The sequence below is a fragment of the Pristiophorus japonicus genome, chromosome 1 (genome assembly GCF_044704955.1).
Source record: "Pristiophorus japonicus isolate sPriJap1 chromosome 1, sPriJap1.hap1, whole genome shotgun sequence".
In the NCBI taxonomy this organism is placed as follows: Eukaryota; Metazoa; Chordata; class Chondrichthyes; family Pristiophoridae; genus Pristiophorus; species Pristiophorus japonicus.
In genome coordinates this window covers 102,730,591-102,755,315 of record NC_091977.1, presented here as the reverse complement: position 1 = coordinate 102,755,315, position 24,725 = coordinate 102,730,591, and the positions used below count along the sequence as shown (strand labels likewise).

Here is a 24,725-nt window from a genome sequence, read left to right as displayed (position 1 = left end):
CTTGGGAGGAAGGAAAGAAAATTCAGAAAAACATTCAAAAAACTTTACCTAATAAATCGCTGCAAAAAAAAAACCTTAACTTACCTTTTTTTCAGGTTTTCTAACTTACCGCTGCTGGCAGGGCTGCACCGACAAGTTTTACCTGTCGCTGTTCTGTGCACGGCGTACAGGTCAGGTGAGTGCCGAAACTCGGACGGTAACGCCATAGAGTCGTTACACGTCTGTTGCAGCTCTCCCCGGTGGTGCTTCCCATTGCCGCCGCAAACAAGGATCCTGATTGGGCTTAGCGTTTTCGCCGCAGAGGGTCAAAACATGGCAAAAACACGGTCACAAAGCACCCAAAAATCCAGCCCATAATGTAAATTCACTGGAGATTAAACCAAGCCCACCATTAATTACCCAAAGGTTGTTTCCAATTAAGTGACCTACCAGTAATGAGTCTGTGATAATAGCTTCAACTTCCAGTAAAGATGCACATGGATGAGAAATCAAAGTTTCAGTAAGATGGAAAATAGCCTGTTCCAGACTAGGGAGGTAACGCAGCCACAGGTTCATCACTGTAGACTCAGACAGGAAGATCTTTTTCCTATTTAGATGGAGGAAGTAAGAAACAAAAACTCGGGAGTTAGCATTCCTACTTGTACGTGATTTCAAATATCACAAGATTGCCGACAAATAAATTATATCAGACCTGTCTACCATCATCCCTCTGAAAATAAGAACCCCAGATAATTCACACCATTATCTCTTGTTCTATTACGGGTTGAGCGTCCAAAATCCAGAGTTCCGGAATCCAGACCGATTGGTGACAGGGTCGTCCAGAATCCGTAAAATGTTCCGGAATCCGGGCCCGCCGACCCTGGGGCCACGCCGCTGTCCGACCTCGGGCCTCACCTTGCCATCGCTTACCTTATCCCACCCCGCCGTCGCTGGCCTCGCCCACCGCAGCTGCTCTTACCTCGGGGCCTCCTCACCGGCCCGCCCCAACATCTCCTCTGCGATAGGGCCCGCCGGCCCAAACACTTCCACGGCGGCGGGGCCCGCCCGCTCAGCTCCACCGCGGCGGGGTCTGCCCGAACACCTTCTTCCCGGCGGGGCCTGGCCGACAACCTCCAGAACGGGGCCCGCCCAAACAGCTCCTCGGAGAGCAAACTTTCCCCTTTCTGACCCGAACACCCGAACCTGGGCTCGGGTGTTTCCGGATTTCGGACGTCAGAAACACGTTACGAAGTCCGGATAAACACAAAAACCGACTCGGCCTCGGTCCCGAGGTTGCCGGATTCAGGACGCTCAACTGTAGTAACGAAAAGCACACCTGTGCTACTAAAAGTAACTAACGTCTTGAAAATGGTCACCAAGTGTGATTGGAGAACGATGTAGAATAGACCAACATTATTCTGAATGTCAAAATTCATATTTTTAGCACAAATTCTGAAAGTCATATTGTTCAACAACATTTTGCAGAAATTATAAATTTGCAGTGCAAAAAGTCTGATAAGCTTTTAAACCAAAATTATCAACTAAAATTTTTTGAACTCTAAATATTAATACATTTTTCAGAAGTTTACCTGATAGAGTTCAGCTCTCAACATATTAACTTCCAAAATAAATCCAGGTGCATGAACAAATGGGAACAGAATTTCTGTGGCATTCTCTTGATCTCCTGCCGTAACTTTGGGGAAAGTTGTAACCCTGCAGAAATGGTAAAAGTAGCGCTTATGCTATTCCCCCGGGATTTTCTCCAATCTCCCACTAAAGTTACGGGAGGTGATCAGCAGGAACTTCAGGAAATTTCAGGTGACAGCTTTCTGCACGCAAGAGCTAGCTTAGTGGTGGCACACTCGCCTTGGAAATGAAGTCCTCACCCCACCCACTGGCCAAATTCAAAGCCAAAGCGGGCTGGGCTCTGGTAATGATGGCAGTATACAACTTGAAGATTTAAAAAATAAAGTTTAACAGTTCATTCGACTCCCTACCAACTCAAACTTGAAGAAGCATCCCCATCCAAACATCTTCCATTTAATCTGAAAAGCAATCCACAGTAGTCTCAATAACCCCAACTCAAAAAAAAACCCTTCCTATTCTCAATTTAACATTGCCCAACAGTTCCTTTAAAAGACCCAAAGAATAACAAAAAGCAAGCACAATTTTTTTCCCCCTCTATTCCCACTAGATGGTACTTTTTGCTGCCTGGTCTGAACTCACCAACATGTCAGGAGCTTTGAACCACCAAATTAAATATAGCAGTGTACTGCATAGGTCAGTTATCTTTGAAAGGGAAGGAAATTGGTACCAGTTTAATCTTGTAAATGACTTTTTTAATAATAATTTCACATGTAAATGTACCAACACCATTCAGCACAAATGTATGGTGTCCGACTGAATTATATAACTCAACAATGAACAGTGTCAAAAATGAGAATAACCTCCATCTTATTACATTCTTAAGTACTGATACAAGTACAGATCCACAACCATCATAGAATCAGACGTTTACAGCACAGGGGGCCATTTGGGCCATCATGTCTGTGCTGGCTGAAAAATAGCTATCCAGCCTATTCGCACTTTCCATCCCTAGATCTGTAGCCTTGTAGGCATTTCAAGTGCATATCCAAGCACTTTTAAAATGTAATGAGAGTTTCTCCTCTACCACCCTTTCAGGCAGTGCGATCCAGATACCCACCATCCTCAAATTCTCCTCAACTCCCCTCTAATCCTTCTACCAATTATTTTAAATCTATGCCCCCGAGTTATTGACCTCTCTGCTAAGGGAACTAGGGCCTTCCTGTCCAGTCTATCTAGGTCCTTCATAATTTTTTACACCTCAATTAAATCTCCCTTCAGCCTCTTCTGTTCCAAACAAAACAATTCCAGCCTATCCAATTTTCCCTTAGCTGAAATTCTCCAGTCCTGGCAACATCCTCATAAATCTCCTCTGTACCCTCTCCAGCGCAATCACATCTTTCCTGTAATGTGGTGATCAGAACTGTATGCAGTACTTTAGCTGGTGGTCTAACTAGTGTTTTATAAAGTTCGAGCATAACCTCCTTGCTCTTATATTTTATGCCTCGGCTAATAAAGGAAAGTATCCGATATGCTTTCTTAACCACCTTATCTACCTGTCCTGCTACTGGCAGGGATCTGTGGGTCTTGCACTCCAAGGTCCCTCTATTCCTCTACATTTCTCAGTATCCTACTATTTATTGTGTATTCCCTTGCCTTATTAGCCCTCCCCAAATGCATTACCTCACACTTCTCCAGATTGAATTCCATTTTTGCCACTTTTCTGTCACCAGTCCATTGATAACTTCCTACAATCTACAGCTTTCTTCCTCACCACCAACTAGTGGGGTGCCGCAGGGATCAGTGCTGGGACCCCAACTATTTACAATCTATATTAACGACTTGGATGAAGGGACTGAGTGTAACGTAGCCATGTTTGCTGATGATACAAAGATGGGAGGAAAAGCAATGTGTGAGGAGGACACAAAAAAACCTGCAAAAGGAAATAGATAGGCTAAGTGATTGGGCAAAAATTTGGCAGATGGAGTATAATGTTAGAAAGTGTGAGGTTATGTACTTTGGCAGAAAAAATTCAAACAGCAAGTTATTATTTAAATGGAGAAAAATTGCAAAGTGTTGCAGTACAGCGGGACCTGGGTGTCCTGGTGATTGAAACACAAAAGGTTAGTATGCAGGTACAGCAAGTGATCAGGAAGGTCAATGGTATCTTGGCCTTTATTGCAAAGGGGATGGAGTATAAAAGCAGGGAAGTCTTGCTACAGTTATACAGGGTATTGGTTAAGTCAGACCTGGAATACTGTGTACAGTTTTGTTTTCCATATTTAAGAAAGGTTATATAGGAAACTCTCATTTATCCGGATACGGATTTAACGGAAAACCCACCGTAACGGAATTTAAAATATTGCGTCGCCACTTCTCATCTGCGCATAACACTTCGGCATATATCATATCTGGATCCTTCTGTTGCAAAATCGCTAACAATTGCACAACGTGACACTCACCATGAGCAAGGATTCAGAAAATCTACCGTAAAAATCCAAAAACTGAATACATAAGTTCACCCTCCTTTGCCCTTGCTTTGCTGGTGTGTGTATGTGCAAGCTGCTGCAGCCGCTGTCTCGCGTGGCTGCCGCTGACATTGGGAACGGGGGCAGTGCCGGCACCAGGTTCCAGGCGCAGAACGCAGCCCAGAGTGCGCGCTCCAGAACCCTGGAGCTAGACAATCTCCTCCTCAAGGCCACCTGCAACCACTCTCAGTGCAGCATTTGTCCTTCCGCGATTACAGTCCGGGGGAAGTACATGCATGCTGACAACTCGATCCCTTTTCTTCTACAAAAACAATTGTCGCTCATGAACCGTTTGCCTCGCGCGCTCTCACACTGAAACCACTCAGAACTCTTCTTGCAATTAGTTATTTCAGATGCAACGACTATTAAGTAGGCGATCACTAACATACCCGTGGGAATTTTGATTTCCAATGAGTTGTTAAATATATATACAAATATTAACGTTAAAATGTAAACTCACCCTATCAGAAAATTTGTTTGCCCGGAATTGCCGAATCCTCGAGCGATCCGGATAACCAAGAGTTTCCTGTACTTGCTTTGGAGGCAGTTCAGAGAAGGTTCACCAGCGATGAGGGGGTTGACTTATGAGGAAAGGTTAAGTAGGTTGGGCCTCTACTCAATGGAATTCAGAAGAATGAGAGGTGATCTTATCGAAACGTATAAGATTATGAGGGGGCTTGACAAGGTGGATGCAGAGAGGATGTTTCCACTGATAGGGGAGACGAGAACTAGGGGGCATAATCTTAGAATAGGAGGCCACCCATTTTAAACTGAGATGAGGAGGAATTTCTTCTCTCAGAGGGTTGTAAATCTGTGGAATTCGCTGCTTCAGAGAGCTGTGGAAGCTGGGTCATTGAATAAATTTAAAACAGAGATAGACAGTGTCTTAACCACTAAGGTAATAAGAGGTTATGGGGAGCGGGCAGGGAAATGGACCTGAGTCCATGATCGAATCAGCCTTGATTGTATTAAATGGCGGAGAGGCTCGAGGGGCAGTATGGCCTACTCCTGCTCCTACTTCTCATGTTCTTATGTTCAATCGCACAGCCAATTTTGTATCATCTGCAAACTTCTTAATCATTCCTCCTACATTGGTCTAAATCATTGATATATATCACAAAAAACAAGAGACCTAGTACAAAGCCCTGTGCAATCCCACCGGAAGCAGCCTTCCAGCCACAAAAACACCCGTTGACCAGTACCCTTTGCTTCTTGCCACTGAGCCAATTTTGGATCCAACTTGCCACTTTCCCTTGAATCCCATGGACGTTTACTTTTCTGACCATTGTGCCATGTCAAAAGCCCTGCTAATATCCATGTCAACTACATCAAACTCATCCCTCATCGACCCGTATTGTTATCTCCTCAGAAAATGTAATCAAGTTAGTCAGACACAACCTTCCCTTAACAAATCTATGGCAACTGTTCTCGATTAATCCGTGCCTTTCTAAATGACAATTAATACTGTCGCTCAAAATTTTTTTCCAATAATTTGACCACCACCGAGTTTAGGTTGACTGGCCTGTATTAACTTGGTCTAGACCTTTTTCCCTTTTTAAACAACAGTACAATGTTAGCAGTCCTCCAGTACCACGCCTGTAGCCAGAGAGGATTGGAAAATGATGGTCAGAGCCTATTTCCTTTCTTGCCTCTCTTAAAAGCCTGTGATACATTTTATCCAGGCGTGGCAATTTATCTTTCAAAACTGCAAACTATGCTTAAACAAAGGGGACTACAGTGGGATGAGGGCAGAGTTGGCTAAAGTAGACTGGGAACACAGACTAAATGGTGGCACAATTGAGGAACAGTGGAGGACTTTTAAGGAGCTCTTTCATAGTGCTCAACAAAAATATATTCCAGTGAAAAAGAAGGGTGGTAAGAGAAGGGATAACCAGCCGTGGATAACCAAAGAAATAAAGGAGAGTATCAAATTAAAAACCAATGCGTATAAGGTGGCCAAGGTTAGTGGGAAACTAGAAGATTGGGAAAATTTTAAACGACAGCAAAGAATGACTAAGAAAGCAATAAAGAAAGGAAAGATAGATTACGAAGGTAAACTTGCGCAAAACATAAAAACAGATAGTAAAAGCTTTTACCGATATATAAAACGGAAAAGAGTGACTAAAGTAAATGTTGGTCCCTTAGAAGATGAGAAGGGGGATTTAATAATGGGAAATGTGGAAATGGCTGAGACCTAAAACAATTATTTTGCTTCGGTCTTCACAGTGCCAACAATTGCTGGTCACGGGATTGTGGGAAGGGAGGACCTTGAGACAATCACTATCACTAGGGGGGTAGTGTTGGACAGGCTAATGGTTCGCAAGATAGACAAGTCCCCTGGTCCTGATGAAATGCATCCCAGGGTATTAAAAGAGATGGCGGAAGTTATAGCAGATGCATTCGTTATAATCTACCAAAATTCTCTGGACTCTGGGGAGGTACCATCGGATTGGAAAGCAGCTAATGTAACGCCTCTGTTTAAAAGCAGGTAACTACAGGCCGATTAGTTTAACATCTGTAGTGGGGAAAATGATTGAAGCTATCATTAAGAAAGAAATAGCGGGACATCTAGATAGGAATAGTGCAATCAAGCAGACGCAACATGGATTCATGAAGGGGAAATCATGTTTAACTAATTTACTGGAATTCTTTGAGGATATAACGAGCATGGTGGATAGAGGTGTACCGATGGATGTGGTGTATTCAGATTTCCAAAAGGCATTCGATAAGGTGCCACACAAAAGGTTACTGCAGAAGATACGCGGAGTCAGAGGAAATATATTAGCATGGATCGAGAATTGGCTGGCTAACAGAAAGCAGAGAGTCGGGATAAATGGGTCCTTTTCGGGTTGGAAATCGGTGGTTAGTGGTGTGCCACAGGGATCGGTGCTGGGACCACAACTGTTTACAATATACATAGATGACCTGGAAGGGGGGACAGAGTGTAGTGTAACAAAATTTGCAGATGACACAAAGATTAGTGGAAAAGCGGGTTGTGTAGAGGACACAGAGAGGCTGCAAAGAGATTTAGATAGGTTAAGCGAATGGGCTAAAGTTTGGCAGATGGAATACAATGTCAGAAAATGTGAGGTCATCCACCTTGGAAAAAAAAAACAGTAAAAGGGAATATTATTTGAATGGGGAGAAATTACAACATGCTGTGGTGCAGAGGGACCTGGGGGTCCTTGTGCACGAATCCCAAAAAGTTAATTTGCAGGTAATCAGGAAGGCGAATAGAATGTTGGCCTTTATTGCGAGAGGGATGGAGTACAAAAGCAGGGAGGTCCTGCTGCAACTGTACAGGGTATTGGTGAGGCGGCACCTGGAGTACTGCGTGCAGTTTTGGTCACCTTACTTAAGGAAGGATATACTAGCTTTGGAGGGGGTACAGAGACAATTCACTTGGCTGATTCCAGAGATGAGGTGGTTACCTTATGATGATAGATTGAGTAGACTGGGTCTTTACTCGTTGGAGTTTAGAAGGATGAGGGGTGATCTTATAGAAACATTTAAAATAATGAAAGGGATAGACAAGATCGAGGCAGAGAGGTTGTTTCCACTGGTCGGGAAGACTAGAACTAGGGGGCACAGCCTCAAAATATGGGGGAGCCAATTTAAAACTGAGTTGAGAAGGAATTTCTTCTCCCAGAGGGTTGTGAATCTGTGGAATTCTCTGCCCAAGGAAGCAGTTGAGGCTAGCTCATTGAATGTCTTCAAATCACAGGTAGATAGATTTTTAACCAATAAGGGAATTAAGGGTTATGGGGAGCGGGCGGGTCAGTGGAGCTGAGTCCACAGCCAGATCAGTCATGATCTTTTTGAATGGCGGAACAGGCTCGAGGGGCTAGATGGCCTACTCTTGTTCCTAATTCTTATGTTTTTATGTTCTTGACTGAGTATTAGACCAGAGCATTACAGTTGAACCTGACCCAGTGTCTACATATGCGCACGTCCAGCAGGATTCTAGGATCATGATAAAAGAGGGGGAATCCTGACTGATTTTCACTTGCTTAACCTAGAGATACTGAAGGCAACTATGGTGTCCAGGCACTGGGGGAATCATGGTGGGAACAGCATAAGTGAACTCAATATTTGGAGTGGGGAAATTTTGAATCCGCATTCACTGAAGACGACTTACATTTATATAGCGCCTTTCACGACCACTGAACGTCTCAAAGCACTTTACAGCCATTGAAGTACTTTTGGAGTGTAGTCACTGTTGTAGTATGGGAATGTAGCAAGAGTAGCTGGGTGCTAAGACTCAGCACCAGCACGGATCAGACAAGAGACCCACCTTTGAGCTCAACCTTTTGTCCCTTACCCATTTTTTTTAAAAGCCCTGACTACACAAGATGGAAGGCAAGATGCACCAGGATGGAGGTGCGTAACTGACATTTGGAAGTAGTGGGTTGTGATCTTGGGATCTGGCAGCACTGCAGTGGGGTTCCTGGGGTTTTTCAGCATGGCACCCGGATCGTGAGGTTTGACTGTACTTAGTGCAGCGTTCCAAGGTTTAGCAGCACTGCAGTGAGGTTCTGGATTTTGCAATATGTTAAAGGTCGGTTCACTGCCCCTTTGCAATTTTCTCTACTTGATTTTCTCTCACCTCTTCCATTCTTCTTGTCTCTCCTGTAGATCTTTTCTGTCCCATTCTTTTATAATTTTTCCTTTGGCGTATTTTTTCCCTGCAATGATAGTCTTTTATAAGTTTTATTCAGTAGTTCTCTCTGTCTGCTGCAGCTCATTGTTCACCAGTGCTTTTATATAATTTACCTTTTACTTATTATGCCAGGGATTGTGCTACCTTGTGGTGGGAAACAGAGCTGAGTTCACATCGCTACGTGGGAAGGTTGCTGAAAAGAGATAATGAGCCACTGAGCCCGAGGTGCACACCTAGATCTGGCTGAAATTATTTATATATTTTTGAAATACAAGAAGAATTTGGGTGCCAGGAGGCTGCAGAGTTTGTTGCAGCAGAAGTGTTGAAAATGAAGAAAAAGAAAATTGGGCCCATCAGATATGCCTAGACCTTAGAATTTGCAACCATACATACACAATAGCACACAGATGATGAAGAATCAGGCTACAAAGCTCTCAAAGGTACCTCCACTACAGCATTGCAGAGGAACTACAAGTTTCTCAACGTGAATGGGCCTCCAATGAAAAGCATTATTCAAAGCACTCCAAGACACAAAAGACAATTTTATGAGTAAGTTCAATCGTGTTCTGTGAAATTTACATTTTTTTTTAATGGTTTTATCATATTAGAAATCTTATTTTGAGTCCTTTGATGGCAGACTGAGGAGGGGGGGGGGGATTTGTTGATAAAAAAAAAAATCCACATTTCTTTGAGAGATTTGGCAGGTTGGGTTTCAGATCTGATAGATTTTCATGGGACTGCATAGTTACGAGTCTGGATAGCCGCCTGTTATCCAGGTTGTCCTTTGTTGTTTATTTTACTTCCGCCAATTAAAAACTGTAACAGCAAGGTGTGCTATTGTGTTGTTTTTAATGTACTGTCGATAGATACTGGTGGATCATGCATGGCATTGCTCACATGAAATTAGAGGTATTAAGGACCAATAATGAGACTTTTGTTGCCCATAACACTTAAGTGCATCGGATCCCCACGTTATGGATCATTGAACCCTGAGGACTGCTCTGCATGCCATTAGCGTGGGGCACTGAATAATGCCCTATTGAAGCATTTATACTGCTCAATTCCAGCATGCTTCCAGCAGGCTCATTATGCTCAGCTCTTATGTGAATGAGGGACACTCCCAAAATGCATCTGGAGCTCCTGAGTAGCACTGCAGATGTATAGCTTCTATTTGGAAGAGTGTTTTAGGGGAGGTACATAGTAAGTGAAACTTTTTGCCGACAGACTGCCCTCGCCTTCCAACATGACCAATGAGGGTCAATGAAAAGGGATGTTGCATCTTGATGAATTTTTTATGGGTAAAAAAAAAGTAGTGCTATCCAAGCTGCCAGCAGCCATTCAACTGTCAGTCCTGCCTGATATTCCATCCGCCCAACCGCATGGCATACGCAGTTCATTTGGGCACAGGTACATGCAGCATGGAGCAGCAAGGTAAGGTCAACATATTTTCAAAGTGGCAATATTAAATAAAGAAAGAACTTGCATTTATATAGTGCCTTTCATGACCTCAGGACATCCCAATGAAATGCTTTTCACTGCCAATGAAGAACTACTTTCCCCCCCCCTGCATTCTGGTTAGTGCTATAATATAGGGGTATGCAGTAGCCAATTTGTGCACAACAAGGTCCAATCAACAGCAACAAGATTAATCGGTTTTCCTGATGTTGGTTGAGGGATAAATATTGGCTAGGACACCGGGGACAACACCCTGTTCCTCTTCAAATGGTAACATAGGCACTTTTATGTCCAGATGAAAGGGCAGACATCTCATGGTTTGACATCTCATCAAAAGACAACACCTCCAACAGTGCACAACTCTCTCAGTATTGCACTGAAGAGTCAGCCTCGATTATGTCTCTGGAGTGGGTTTGAACCCACTAACTCAGAGGTGACTGTTGCCACTGAACCATGGCTGACATTAGTGTTATGCATGCAAGAAGCAGCCAACAAATAAGTTGAATACTGTATTGCTGCTATTCTAGCACTCCATTGCATTTCCTCCATTATATCTCCAAGCTCTCAAAATCATATTACATGCCCACATTTTAAAAGTTGGAAAATTGAAGAGTTCAATTAGATTTGCACTGCAAGAAAATCAGCAATAAATACAGTCACAAGATGGCTTTACATTCCAACATCATTTATTATTAATGGAAAGCAACTTCCAGTAAAGCACTTTAACTGAGTAACATCATAAAAAGACCATTAAGATCATTAATGTGAATTAAAACATGGGGCTAGATTTTATACTTTTGTGCAAATTGCCCAAAAATGGATGGTATTTCCGGCGTGGATGGTAAAAATGGGTTTTCAGATCGCCGGCTTGGCGCCCATTTTCAAAGCCCCTAGTCTCCATTTTTTTTAAATTGTGCGTTACCGCGAGCAACCTGAAATGGGCATTAGCATTAAATCTCACTGACCTTCTGCCGTAAAATGTCGCCGTCCTTAGCAACAGCATGACAACGCTCATTTCCCGCGATTCAGGAGGTCAGGGGTCATCATTACATGCGCAGAAGAGGAGACAGAGAGCGAGGGAGCAGAGAGGGACTGAAAGCGTATGTGGGTGTGGTGTGTGCTTGTTTGGCTGTTGTGGGAGGCACGAGGGAGATTCACCAGAAGCAAAAAGCCTACTAAGCACCAAGAACATAGTTGGCACCGAGTTTTTGTCCAACAAATAATATATAATATGGAAGGGATGGATGGAGGAGGCCCTGCAGCTGTTAGCCAGGAACACTGGTGGCAGAGGCCTCCCAGTGGTCCCAGAGCTCGGCACAACAACCCAAGATGCCACACCCCCATTGGTAACGACACGAGAGCCAGGAGCAACATCTTGCTTCTGGCTCTGAGCAAGTTCTCAAATCGGGACCGTCCTCTCCCGTATTCGTCCAAGCAGCTGTTCGGCTGTTATCCACCCCCCCCCCCCCCCCAATGAAGCAGTGCCTGAGGAACTCCTCAGCCGGCGGCTTGGAGTCAGCAGGGGAAGGGGAAGAGGAAGGGGTAGAGGTGGGGATAAGAAGCGGGGGGGGGGGCGCGGGGGAGAAGGGTTGGTTTTTACAGAAATACTTATGATTTCAGACAAATGGTCGGTTTAAATGTTTTTTTATTGAACATAACCTTACATAAGAACATAAGAAATAGCAGCAGGAGTAGACCATACGGCCTCTTGAGCCTGCTCCGCCATTTTATACGATCGTGGCTGATCTGATCATGGACTCAGGTCCACTTCCCTGCCCGCTCCCCATAACCCCTTATTGGTTAAGAAACTATCTCTGTCTTAAATTTATTCAATGTCCCAGCTTCCACAGCTCTCTGAGGCAGCAAATTCCACAGATTTACAACCTTCCGAGAAAATAAATTTCTCCTATCAGTTTTAAATGGGCGGCCCCTTATTCTAAGATTATGCCCCTTAGCTCTAGTCTTCCCCATCAGTGAAAACATTTTCTCTGCACCCACCTTGTCAAGCCCCCTCATAATCTTATACGTTTCGATAAGATCACCTCTCAATCTTCTGAATTCCAATGAGTAGAGGCCCAACCTTTCCTCATAGGTCAACCCCCTCATCTCTGGAATCAACCTAGTGAACCTCCTTTGAACTTCCTCCAAAGCAGTACCTGCATATCCTTTTGTAAATACGGAAACCAAAACTGCACGCAGTATTTGAGATGTGGTCTCACCAATACCCTGTACAACTGTAGCAAGACATCCCTGCTTTTATACTCCATCCCCTTTGCAATAAAGGCCAAGATTCCATTGGCGTTCCTGATCACTTGCTGTACTTGCATACTAACCTTGTGTGTTTCATGCAAAAGTACCCCCAGGTCCCGCTGTACTGCAGCAATTTGCAATCTTTCTCCATTTAAATAATAACTTGCTCTTTGATTTTTTCTGCCAAAGTGCATGACCTCACAGTTTCCAACATTATACTCCATCTGACAAATTTTTGCCCACTCACTTAGTCTATGTCGCGCCTTGTTGAGCATTGGCTCAGATAGCTGCACCGTTATACACTGGTGATTCCTTATCAAAAATGGTATAATTACACTTAACTTGAACTGTCACCAAGGTGATGCACACCACTGATGTCTGACCTGCACACCCAGCCGTGTGTCAGCCTTGTAAATACCACCAACGTTCTTTCAGGCAAAGCGTTCATTTGTGAGCTCCTGATGTTAAGAGTCTTGCAGCTATGATGCCACCACAGGCCCTTTCATGTGGTCTACAGGAGGGCGGGGGCATGGCTTCAGCATTAGCCTGATTGCGTGGCCCGAGGTCAGCGACTGTCTCCTCGTCCTCCTCTTCTTCTCTCTCCTGCGATGGACACCTTCTGGCAATTCTTGTCCCCTCCTGATAGTCAAATTGTGTAGCATGGAGCACACCACCACGAATTGAGCTACCTGCTCAGGGTGGTATTGGAGCTCGCCTCCTGAGTGATCCAGGCATCTAAAGTGCTGCTTAAGCACTCCAATGGTTTTCTCCACGATATTGCGAGTTGCTCTGTGGCTCAGGGTGTATTGCTTCTCGGCTTCGGTGTGAGTGTCACACAGGGGGGTCATCAGCCAGGTGGCGAGGCCAGATCCTTTGTCACCAAGCATCCAACATTGACCTTGTGGCTGATTATTAAACAAGACAGGTACAGTGTTCTCACACAGGGTGTGAGCATCATGGATGCTGCCCGGAAATTTAGCATTCTCTGCCATAATAACTTGCTGGTGGTCGACAATGAGTTGCACATTCAGGGAGTGGAATTCCTTGCAGTTCCTGAAAACTTCTGCATCCTGAAAAGGTGCCCGCATCGCGATGTGCATACAGTCTATTGCTCCTTGCACCTTGGTGTAGTTAGCAATTCGGTAGAATCCTATAAAGTCCTCTCAGTCTGAGCCTCACTGGTCATAGGGAAGCTGATCAAGTCCCTCCTGCGTGTGTACAGGGCTTCAGTGACCTGTCTAATGCAGCAATGTGCGGCATGCTGAGACATACCGCAAATGTCGCTAACTAAGGCCTGAAAAGAACCCGATGTGTCGAACGACAGTGCCGCAGTGACTTTGATCTTGATGGACAATGCGGTCCTGATGGTGCTGGCAGGCTGCAGATCTCCCCTGATGAGCTGGCATATCTCACTGATAACCTCTTTGTGGAAGCGCAGTCGCCGGAGGCAGGTGGTGTCGGACAAGTTGAGGTACGACTGCTTCTCCCTGTATTGCAGTGGGTGTCTGGTCCTCCTCATCAGTCTGTCACGTCTTACATTGGGTACATGATGCTGTCAAGCGTACCTTCTGCCAACTCGAGTTTGCAGCATGTAAGTGGTCATCAAGAGAAGTGAGAACGGAGAGAGCCCATTCCAATAGCTGTTTTCCACCGATTGGTCACAAAGAATGAATGTCCCGACGAAGACACCTATTAAATTCTAATCGTCCACAGTATGATAAATATGTTTGTTCAGATGTTCACATCACCTCCAAAGACCTCCAGAGTACATCCGAACACCCCGAGGTTGAAGCAGAGCAGCCTTTTAAAAGAAAGGACGTGTGATTTAGAACATGGCGTCCATACCGCTATGAGTAGTTCCGGTTAGTTCCACTTTTTCCTGCCATTTTTTTCGGCGAGTGATATTGTGGGCGAGATGTGAGCGAGGTGCCGAAAGTAAGGATGGGCGATCTCCTGGGCGTTAGATGCGTTAAATTTGATCTTTACGACAAAAAAACAGTGGCTGGGTAGTATTATTAAATCTCAGCATAAATTATGTGCCAAAAGTAACGCTGTCCAAAATTATGGGCGTGGGATCGCCCATTCTGATGAATCCGCCCCAAAAAAGTGGGCGGGCGGTATTATTTTTTCTCGGCATATCGTACATGCGGAAAGTAACACTCAGCGATAAGTGACCGAAAAATGGGCGTCAGTTTCCATTTTGTGGCTAAATGGGCGATATCTGGGCGTTGCATGTAATTTCAGCGTTAAAATAGACATTAAGTGGGCGTTATGCAAGCAAAAATAATGGAAAATCTAGCCCATCTTCTTTAGTCTGGAGAAAAACAGGTGTAATTTCAAACTGTTTTAAATGGGAGTGGGGATCTAATCATGGGGCATATTATTACACAGGTAGCAATCAGTATTCAGGCTCTTGAACTCACTTCCTATGGACAAAAGCTCCAAAGGGTCGTGACATTTCCCAGACATCAATAAAATCTGTTTCGATTTTCGGCAAAGAAAATAAAAGTGTCGAAAACTAGGTTCTGGCACAATTTATGTCATAAGAACATAAGAATTAGGAACAGGAGTAGGCCATCTAGCCCCTCGAGCCTGCTCCGCCACTCAACAAGATCATGGCTGATCTGGCCGTGGACTCAGCTCCACTTACCTGCCCGCTCCCCATAACCCTTAATTCCCTTATTGGTTAAAAATCTATCTATCTGTGACTTGAATACATTCAATGAGCTAGCCTCAACTGCTTCCTTGGGCAGAGAATTCCAGATTCACAACCCTCTGGGAGAAGAATTCCTTCTCAACTCAGTTTTAAACTGGCTCCCCCATATTTTGAGGCTGTGCCCCCTAGTTCTAGTCTTCCCGACCAGTGGAAACAACCTCTCTGCCTCGATCTTGTCTATCCCTTTCATTATTTTAAATGTTTCTATAAGCTCACCCCTCATCCTTCTGAACTCCAACGAGTAAAGACCCAGTCTACTCAATCTATCATCATAAGGTAACCCCCTCATCTCCGGAATCAGCCGAGTGAATCGTCTCTGTACTCCCTCCAAAGATAGTATATCCTTCCTTAAGTAATGTGACCAAAACTGCATGCAGTACTCCAGGTGCGGCCTCACCAATACCCTGTACAGTTGCAGCAGGACCTCCCTGCTTTTGTACTTCATCCCTCTCGCAATGAAGGCCAACATTCTATTCGCCTTCCTGATTACCTGCAAACTAACTTTTTGGGATTCATGCACAAGGACCCCCAGGTCCCTCTGCACCGCAGCATTTTGTAATTTCTCCCCATTCAAATAATATCCCTTTTTACTGTTTTTTTTTCCCAAGGTGGATGACCTCACACTTTCCGACATTGTATTCCATCTGCCAAACCTTAGCCCATTCGCTTAACCTATCTAAATCTCTTTGCAGCCTCTCTGTGTCCTCTACACAACCCGCTTTTCCACTAATCTTTGTGTCATCTGCAAATTTTGTTACACTACACTCTGTCCCCTCTTCCAGGTCATCTATGTATATTATAAACAGTTGTGGTCCCAGCACCGATCCCTGTGGCACACCACTAACCACCGATTTCCAACCCGAAAAGGACCCATTTATCCCGACTCTCTGCTTTCTGTTAGCCAGCCAATTCTCTATCCATGCTAATACATTTCCTCTGACTCTGCGTACCTTTATTTTCTGCAGTAACCTTTTGTGTGGCACCTTATCGAATGCCTTTTGGAAATCTAAATACACCACATCCATCGGTACACCTCTATCCACCATGCTCGTTATATCCTCAAAGAATTCCAGTAAATTAGTTAAACATGATTTCCCCTTCATGAATCCATGTTGCGTCTGCTTGATTGCACTATTCCTATCTAGATGTCCCGCTATTTCTTCCTTAATGATAGCTTCAAGCATTTTCCCCACTACAGATGTTAAACTAACCGGCCTATAGTTACCTGCCTTTTGTCTGCCCCCCTTTTTAAACAGAGGCATTACATCAGTCTAAATTGAAGTCAATGGGAATCAGGGGGAAACTTTCCATTGCCTAGAGTCATACTTAGCACAAAAGAAGATGGTTGTGGTTGTTGCAAGGCAATCATCTCAGCCCCAGGACATTACTGCAGGAGTTCTTCAGGGCAGTGTCCTAGGCCCAACCATCTTCAGCTGCTTCATCAACGACTTTCCCTCCATCATAAAGTCGGAAGTGGGGATGTTCGCTGATGAGTGCACAGTAATCAGTTCCATTTGCAACTCCCCAGATAATGAAGCAGTCCATGTCCGCATGCAGCAAAACCTAGACAACATTCAGGCTTGAGCCGATAGATGACAAGTAACATTCGCGCCACACAAGTGCCAGCACACCAACTCCAACAAGAGAGAGTCTAACCACCTCCCCTTGACATTCAATGAGATTGCCATTGCCCAAGATCAACATCCTGAGGTCATCATTGACCAGAAACATAACTAGACCAGCAACAATAATACAGTGGCAACAGGAGCAGGTCAGAAGCTGGGTATTCTGTGGCGAGCGACTCACCTCCTGACTCCCCAAAGCCTTTCCACCATCTACAAGGCACAAGTCAGGAGTGTGATGGAATACTCTCCCAATTGCCTGGATGAGTGCAGCTCCAACAATATTCAAAAGCCGACACCATCCAGGACATAGCATCCCGTTTGATTGGCAGCCCATTACCACCTTAAACATTCACTCCCTCGAACATCAGTGTACCGTGACTGCAGTGCGTACCATCTACAAAGTGCACGGCAGCAACTCACCAAGACTTCTTCGACAGCACCTCCCAAACCCACAACCTCTACCAACTAAAGGACAAGGGCAGCAGGCGCATAGGAACACCACTACCTGCAAGTTCCCCTCCAAGTCATACACCATCCTGACTTGGAAATATACAGCCGTTCTTTTATCGTCGCTGGGTCAAAATCCTGGAACTCTCTCCCTAACAGCACTGTGGGAGTACCTTCACCACTTGAACTGCAGCGCTTCAAGCAGGCGGCTCACACTACCTTTTCAAGGGCAATTAGGGATGGGCAATAAATGCTGGCCTTGCCAGTGATGCCCACATCCCATGAATGAATAAATATTAAAACAATTATTTCAGAAGATTTGTTCGCATAGAATTACATAATAATGAAAACTTCTGGAGTTTCACCTTTAGATCCTTCAATGTAGTCACTAATTAGTGGCAGACCCAAATAAGGCAATGTCAGTTGCATCATCCACCACAATTCTATCAACTGCAGAAATTAGATCTACATGGAGTACATTTAAAAGCTGCACCACTTACAAAGTGAAATACAAAAATATTTGTTCTATAAAATACACCCAATATAATGCCACATTTTATTTTAAAAAGTAAACTTCAACATTAAATGGAAATAAAGTTAATATGCACCAAATATTTTTCCAACACATCTTGCATGTTTAGTATAGAACTACATGGAATTACATGAAGTCTGCAGCACAGAAACAAGCCATTTGGCCACACCGCAGGTAAAGGGTACACAGCCAGATAGGGGATGGGTGACCAACAGGAAGAGCAGTGGAGGGAAGGTAGTGCAATCCCCTGCGGTCATCAGATACTAGGTACTGTTGAGGGGGATGACTCATCAGGGGAGAGCAGCAGCAGGCAAGTTCATGGCACCGTGGGTGGCTCTGCTGTGCAGGAGGGCAGGAAAAAGAGTGGGAGAGCTATAGTGGTAGGGGATTCTATTGTATGGGGAATAGATAGATGTTTCTGCGGCCACAACTGAGACTCCAGGATGGTAAGTTGCCTCCCTGGTGCAAGGGGCAAGGATATCTCGGAGCGGGTGCAGGACATTCTGAAAAGGGAGGGTGAACAGTCAGTTGTCGTGGTGCATGTAGGTACCAACGATATAGGTAAAAAAACGGGATGAGGTCCTTCAAGACGAATTTAGGGAGCTAAGAGCTAAATTAAAAAGTAGGATCTCAAAAGTAGTAATCTCAGGATTGCAACAAGTGCCACGTGCTAATCAGAGCAGGATAGCTCAGATGAATACGTAGCTTGAGGAGAGGTGCAGAAGGGAGGAATTCAAATTCCTGGGATATTGGAACCGGTTCTGGGGGAGGTGGGACCAGTACAAATTGACGGTCTGCACCTGGGCAGGACCAGAACCAATGTCCTAGGGAGAGTGTTTGCTGGTGCTGTTGGGGAGGGGTTAAACTAATATGGCAGAGGGATGGGAACCTATGCAGGGAGACAAAGGGAAATAGAATGAGGGCTGAAGCAAAAGATAGAAAAAAGAAAAGTAAAAGTGGAGGGCAGAGAAATCCAAGGCAAAAAGCAAAAAGGGCCACATTACAGCAAAATTCTAAAGGGGCAAAGTGTGTTAAAAAGACAAGCCTGAAGGCTCTGTGCTTCAATGCGAGGAATATTCGGAATATGGTGGACGAATTAACTGCGCAGATAGCAGTTAATGGATATGATGTAATTGGCATCACGGGGACATGGCTCCAGGGTGACCAAGACTGGGAACTCAACATCCAGGGATATTCAACATTTAGGAAGGATAGACAGAAAGGAAAAGGAGGTGGGGTGGCGTTGCTGGTTAAAGAGGAAATTAATGCAATAGTAAGGAAGGACATTAGCTTGGATGATGTGGAATCGGTATGGGTGGAGCTACGGAATGCCAAAAGGCAGAAAACGCTTGTGGGAGTTGTATACAGACCACCAAACAGTAGTAGTGAGGTTGGGGACAGCATTAAACAAGAAATTAGGGATGCGTGCAATAAAGGTACAGCAGTTATCATGGGCGACTTTAATCTACTTATTGATTGGGCTAACTAAACTGGTAGCAATATGGTGGAGGAGGATTTCCTGGAGTATATTAGGGATGGTTTTCTCGACCAATATGTCGAGGAACCAACTAGAGGGCTGGCAATCCTCGACTGGGTGATTTGTAATGAGAAAGGACTAATTAGCAATCTTGTTGTGCGAGGCCCCTTGAGGGATGAGTGACCATAATATGGTAGAATACTTCATTAAGATGGAGAGTGACACAGTTAATTCAGAGACTAGGGTCCTGACCTTAAGGAAAGGTAACTTCGATGGTATGAGATGTGAATTGGCTTGAATAGACTGGCGAGTGATACTTAAAGGGTTGATGGCGGATTGGCAATGGCAAACATTTAAAGATCACATGGATGAACTTCAACAATTGTACATACCTGTCTGGAGTAAAAATGAAACAGGGAAGGTGGCTCAACCGTGGCTAACAAAGGAAATTAAGGATAGTGTTAAATCCAAGGAAGAGGCATATAAATTGGCCAGAAAAAGCAGCAAACCTGAGGACTGGGAGAATTTTATAATACAGCAGAGGAGGACAAAGGATTTAATTAGGAGGGGGAAAAAAGAATATGAGAGGAAACTTGCTTGGAACATAAAAACTGACTGCAAAAGTTTCTAAAGATATGTGAAGTGAAAAAGATTAATGAAAACAAACGTAGGTCCCTTGCAGTCAGATTCAGGTGAATTTATAATGGGGAACAAAGAAATGGCGGACCAGTTAAACAAATACTTTGGTTCTGTCTTCATAAAAGACACTAATAACCTTCCGGAAATACTAGGGGACCGAGGGTCTAGTGAGAAGGAGGAACTGAAGGAAATCCTTATTAGGCGGGAAATTGTGTTCGGGAAATTGATGGGATTGAAGGCCAATAAATCCCCAGGGACTGATAGTCTGCATCCCAGAGTACTTACGGAAGTAGCCCTAGAAATAGTGGATGCATTGGTGATCATTTTCCAATAGTCTATCGACTCTGGATCGGTTCCTGTGGACTGGAAGGTAGCTAATGTAACACCACTTTTTAAGAAAGGAGGGAGAGCGAAAATGGGTAATTATCGACCGATTAGCCTGATAACAGTTGTGGGGAAAATGTTGGAATCAATTATTAAAGATGAAATAGCAGCACATTTGGAAAGCAGTGACAGGATCGGTCCAAGTCAGCATGGATTTATGAAAGGGAAATCCTGCTTGACAAATTTTCTGGAATTTTTTGAGGATGTAACTGGTAGAGTGGACAAGGGAGAACCAGTGGATGTGGTGTATTTGGACTTTCAAAAGGCTTTTGACAAGGTCCCACACAAGAGAATGGTGTGCAAAATTAAAGCACATGGTATTGGGGATAATGTACTGACATGGATGGCAACTGGTTGGCAGACAGGAAGCAGAGAGTCGGGATAAACGGGTCTTTTTCAGAATGGCAGGCAGTGATTAGTGGAGTGCCACAGAGCTCAGGTTGGGACCCAGCTATTTACAATATACATTAATGGTTTGGATGAGGGAATTGAGTGTAATATCTCCAAGTTTGCAGATGACACTAAGCTGGGTGGCGGTGTGAGCTATGAGGATGACGCTAAAAGGCTGCAGGGTGACTTGGACAGGTTAGGTGAGTGGGCAAATGCGTGGCAAATGCAGTATAATGTGGATAAATGTGAGGTTATCCACTTTGGTGGCAAAAACATGAAGGCAGAATATTATCTGAATGGCAGCAGATTAGGAAAAGGGGAGGTGCAACCAGACCTGGGTGTCATGGTACATCAGTCATTGAAAGTTGGCATGCAGGTACAGCAGGCGGTGAAGAAGGCAAATGGTATGTTGGCCTTCATAGCTAGGGGATTCGAGTATAGGATCAGGGAGGTCTTACTGCAGTTGTACAGGGCCTTGGTGAGGCCTCACCTGGAATATTGTGTTCAGTTTTGGTCTCCTAATCTGAGGAAGGACGTTCTTGCTATTGAGGGAGTGCAGCGAAGGTTCACCAGACTGATTCCCGGGATGGCAGGACTGACATATGAGGAAAGACTGGATCAACTGGGCCTGTATTCACTGGAGTTTAGAAGGATGAGAGGGGATCTCATAGAAACATATAAAATTCTGACGGGACTAGACAGGCTAGATGCCGGAAGAATGTTCCCGATGTTGGGGAAGTCCAGAACCAGGGGACATAGTGTAAGGATAAGGGGTAAGCCATTTAGGACTGAGATGAGGAGAAACTTCTTCACTCAGAGAGTTGTTAACCTGTGGAATTCCCTACCGCAGAGAGTTGTTGATGCTAGTTCATTGGATATGTTCAAGAGGGAGTTAGATATGGCCCTTTGAGCTAAAGGGATCAAGGGATATGGAGAGAAAGCAGGAAAGGGGTACTGAGGTGAATGATCAGCTATGATCTTATTGAATGGTGGTGCAGGCTCAAAAGGCCAAATGACCTACTCCTGTACCTATTTTCTATGTTTCAATGTTTCTAACTGGTGTTTATTGCTCCACACGGGCCTCCTCCCACCCCTCTTCATCCATCAGTATATCCTTCTATCCTTTCTCCTTTTCTTATATAGCTTCCCCTTAAATGCATTTAGTCATTCTTCATGAGTGAACCTAGGCAGCGAGTGTCGGCAGGATATTTGACCATGGTGGGCATGAGAGGTGAGCCTGGCCATCGGAGCTTTCCTGCAGGAAATACTGCCATGCACTAGCTATAAACAAACCCCCATTCTCCCAAAGCTGATAATCTGATGTGCTTATCCTTGCATAGCCTTGTTCCTCCCTATCTTTCTAACCCTCTAACTCCCTGCATCCCAACTCGCCATTTCTTTGACTCCAGCTCCAATGCATCACCCGCTCCCTTCACTCCACCATTGGCAGCTGTCTTGGCCACACACTCTGGAATTAACTCCCTAAACTACTCCACCCATCCCTCCTGCTTTAAGATCCTCCTTAAAACACACTTCTTTGACCAAGGTTCTGGTCTCTCCTCCTGCTCTCCCTTTCAATCCATTTTTTTCTCGCGCATGTAAAAGGCACTCAGTTCTTATTACATAGAATGTACAGCACAGAAACAGGCCATGTCGGTGTTTATGCTCCACACGAGCCTCCTCCACTCCTCTTCATCTCACTGTCAGCATAACCATTTATTCTTTACTTCCTTATGTACTTACCGAGCTTCCCCTTAAATGCATCTATGCTATTTGCCTCAACCACTCACTGTGGTAGCGAGTTCCACATTCTAACCAATCTCTGGGTAAAGAAGTTCTCCGAATTCCCCATTGGATTTATTAGTGACTATCTTATATTTATGGCCCCTAGTTATGGACTCCCCCAAAAGTGGAAACATTTTCTCTACATTTACTCCATCGAACTCTTTCATAATCTTAAACACCTCTATCAGGTCACCCCTCAGCTGTCTCTTTTCTAGAGAAAAGAGCCCCAGCCTGTTTAATCTTTCCTGATGGATATATCCTATTGTTGCTGTATCACTACTTCAATTATAGATCTGACAGCATACCTAGATCGTCTGCCGTGACTGCAGAAGCATATTTTCACAATTTTAAGTGTACTTACTGCAGAAGGCTATTGCTGATGGACTCCAGAAACTCTGCGTTAAGAGTTTCGACCGAACCATTGTCATGACAAGTCAGAAGAGCTTCCACTAATGGAACAACCTCAGGTAAAGTGACAATAGGTAAACAGAGAATAGAAACGTTCCTCCGTTGTTCTGATGGTAACCTACAAAAAGATAACATTATGTCTTAAAAATAAATGGAAAAATAAACAATCTTCTAATTTATAAAATGAATAGAACATGCTGCACATCAATCTGCATCGGGCAAAGACTCTTCATTAGAACTCAGATGTGTCTGCTCTGATCTTTTCTCTTTTCATATGCTGATTGATCTGTGTACTTCCATCATCTTATGTCTTTATTTCAGATTTTCAACATTTTTTCATCTTCTAACAAATATTTGTCAGACTCAGGTTTGCACTATATGCTCCTCACGAGCAGAAATGGAGAAATTAAAATTCATGGAGGAAAAGGAAGGGTCCGAAATTGAACTGTACAGAAATGATATTTCAGATCCCATCATTGAGAAACAAATTAGGACAAAAGTTTTGGATTTTGAAAACTACATTTGCAGCTCTTATTATATATGCTGGGAATACAAGGAAACTAAGAGTTAGCATCTGTCCTAGGTTTCAAAATGCATCTGCTTATGAATTTTAATGTTTACTTCCGCCAAACTAATGGTTTAAAAGTGCTGACAATAATGCTTAAGTAGTGCTCTAAATAGGTCAAATGTGTTTTTATTATATCATCGGCAATTCAATTGACTTGATATATATCACTCTACAAAGACACAAATAATTTAATTCCAGTCTACAGAAAGAAATAATGCTTAACTAATATCTGGATTAAATCGGCAATAAACTTAGTTCCATTCAGCCACAGAATCTCCCATAGATAATGGAAAGGGAACAAAGCAAAGATATAATAAAAAGAAAACAAATCCCAATAATGCAATGGTAAGAAATCAGGTGATGTCTGTTTATTTAATTCTTACATCCATTTTAAAGAATTTATATATTTTATTTGGGCAATAATGGATTGGCAATTGGACTGTACACAGAAGTTGACGAACAAGAGCAACAGAGTAAGATCTTATCTTCAAACTGCGACGCAATCTTTTTTTTAAATTTGTTCAAGGGATGTGGGCGTCATGGCAAGGTCAGCATTTACTGCCCATCCCTAATTGCCCTGGAGAAGGTGGTGGTGAGCTGCTTTCTTAAACCGCTGCAGTCCGTGTGGTGAAAGTACTCCCATAGTGCTGTTCCAGGATTTTGACCCAGCGACGATGAAGGAACGGTGATATATTTCCAAGTCAGGTTGGTGTGTAACTTGGAGGGAAATTTGCAGGTGATGATGTTGCTATGCGCCTACTGCCCTTGTCCTTCTAGATGGTAGAGGTCGCAGGTTTGGGAGCTGCTGCTGCTTGGTGATTTGTTGCAGTGCATCTTGTAGATGAACACAATGCAGCCAAGGTGCGTCGGTGGTGGAGGGAGTGAATATTTAAGGTGGTGGATGGGGTGCAATCAAGCGGATAGCTTTGTCCTGGATGGTGTCGAGCTTCGAGTGTTGTTGGAGCGGCAGGGAAGTGGAGAGTATTCCATCACACTCCTGACTTGTGCCTTGTAGATGGTGGAAAGGCTTTGGGGTGTCAGGAGGTGAGACACTAGCTGCAGAATACCCAGCCTCTGACCTGCTCTTGTTGCCACAGTATTTATGTGGCTGGTCCAGTTAAGTTTCTGGTCAATGGTGACCCTCAGGATGTTGATGGTGGGGTTGGGACAGGACACGTGACATGGAGCAGAAAAGTAAAAAAGATCAAAATAGCAGTCATGTACAAAATTGTAATTGGGGTCTTCAGTTAATAGTTCCTTCTGTTGCATATAACATATTTAACTTTTATTTATGAAAT

General features: G+C 44.0%; 1 protein-coding gene across 4 annotated transcripts in view; it reads right to left on the bottom strand.

Moving 5' to 3' along the window:
• The window catches only part of fancc (FA complementation group C), a 330,390-nt gene that overhangs the window by 162,962 nt on the left and 142,703 nt on the right, over positions 1–24,725 (bottom strand). For all 4 annotated transcript variants that reach the window (XM_070882002.1, XM_070881996.1, XM_070882011.1 and 1 more), the window contains exons 7-8: positions 22,813–22,977; positions 430–586 (exon numbers count right to left, since the gene is read on the bottom strand). In XM_070882002.1, coding sequence (XP_070738103.1) covers positions 430–586; positions 22,813–22,977 — 322 coding nt within the window. The remainder of the gene's footprint in view (positions 1–429; positions 587–22,812; positions 22,978–24,725) is intronic.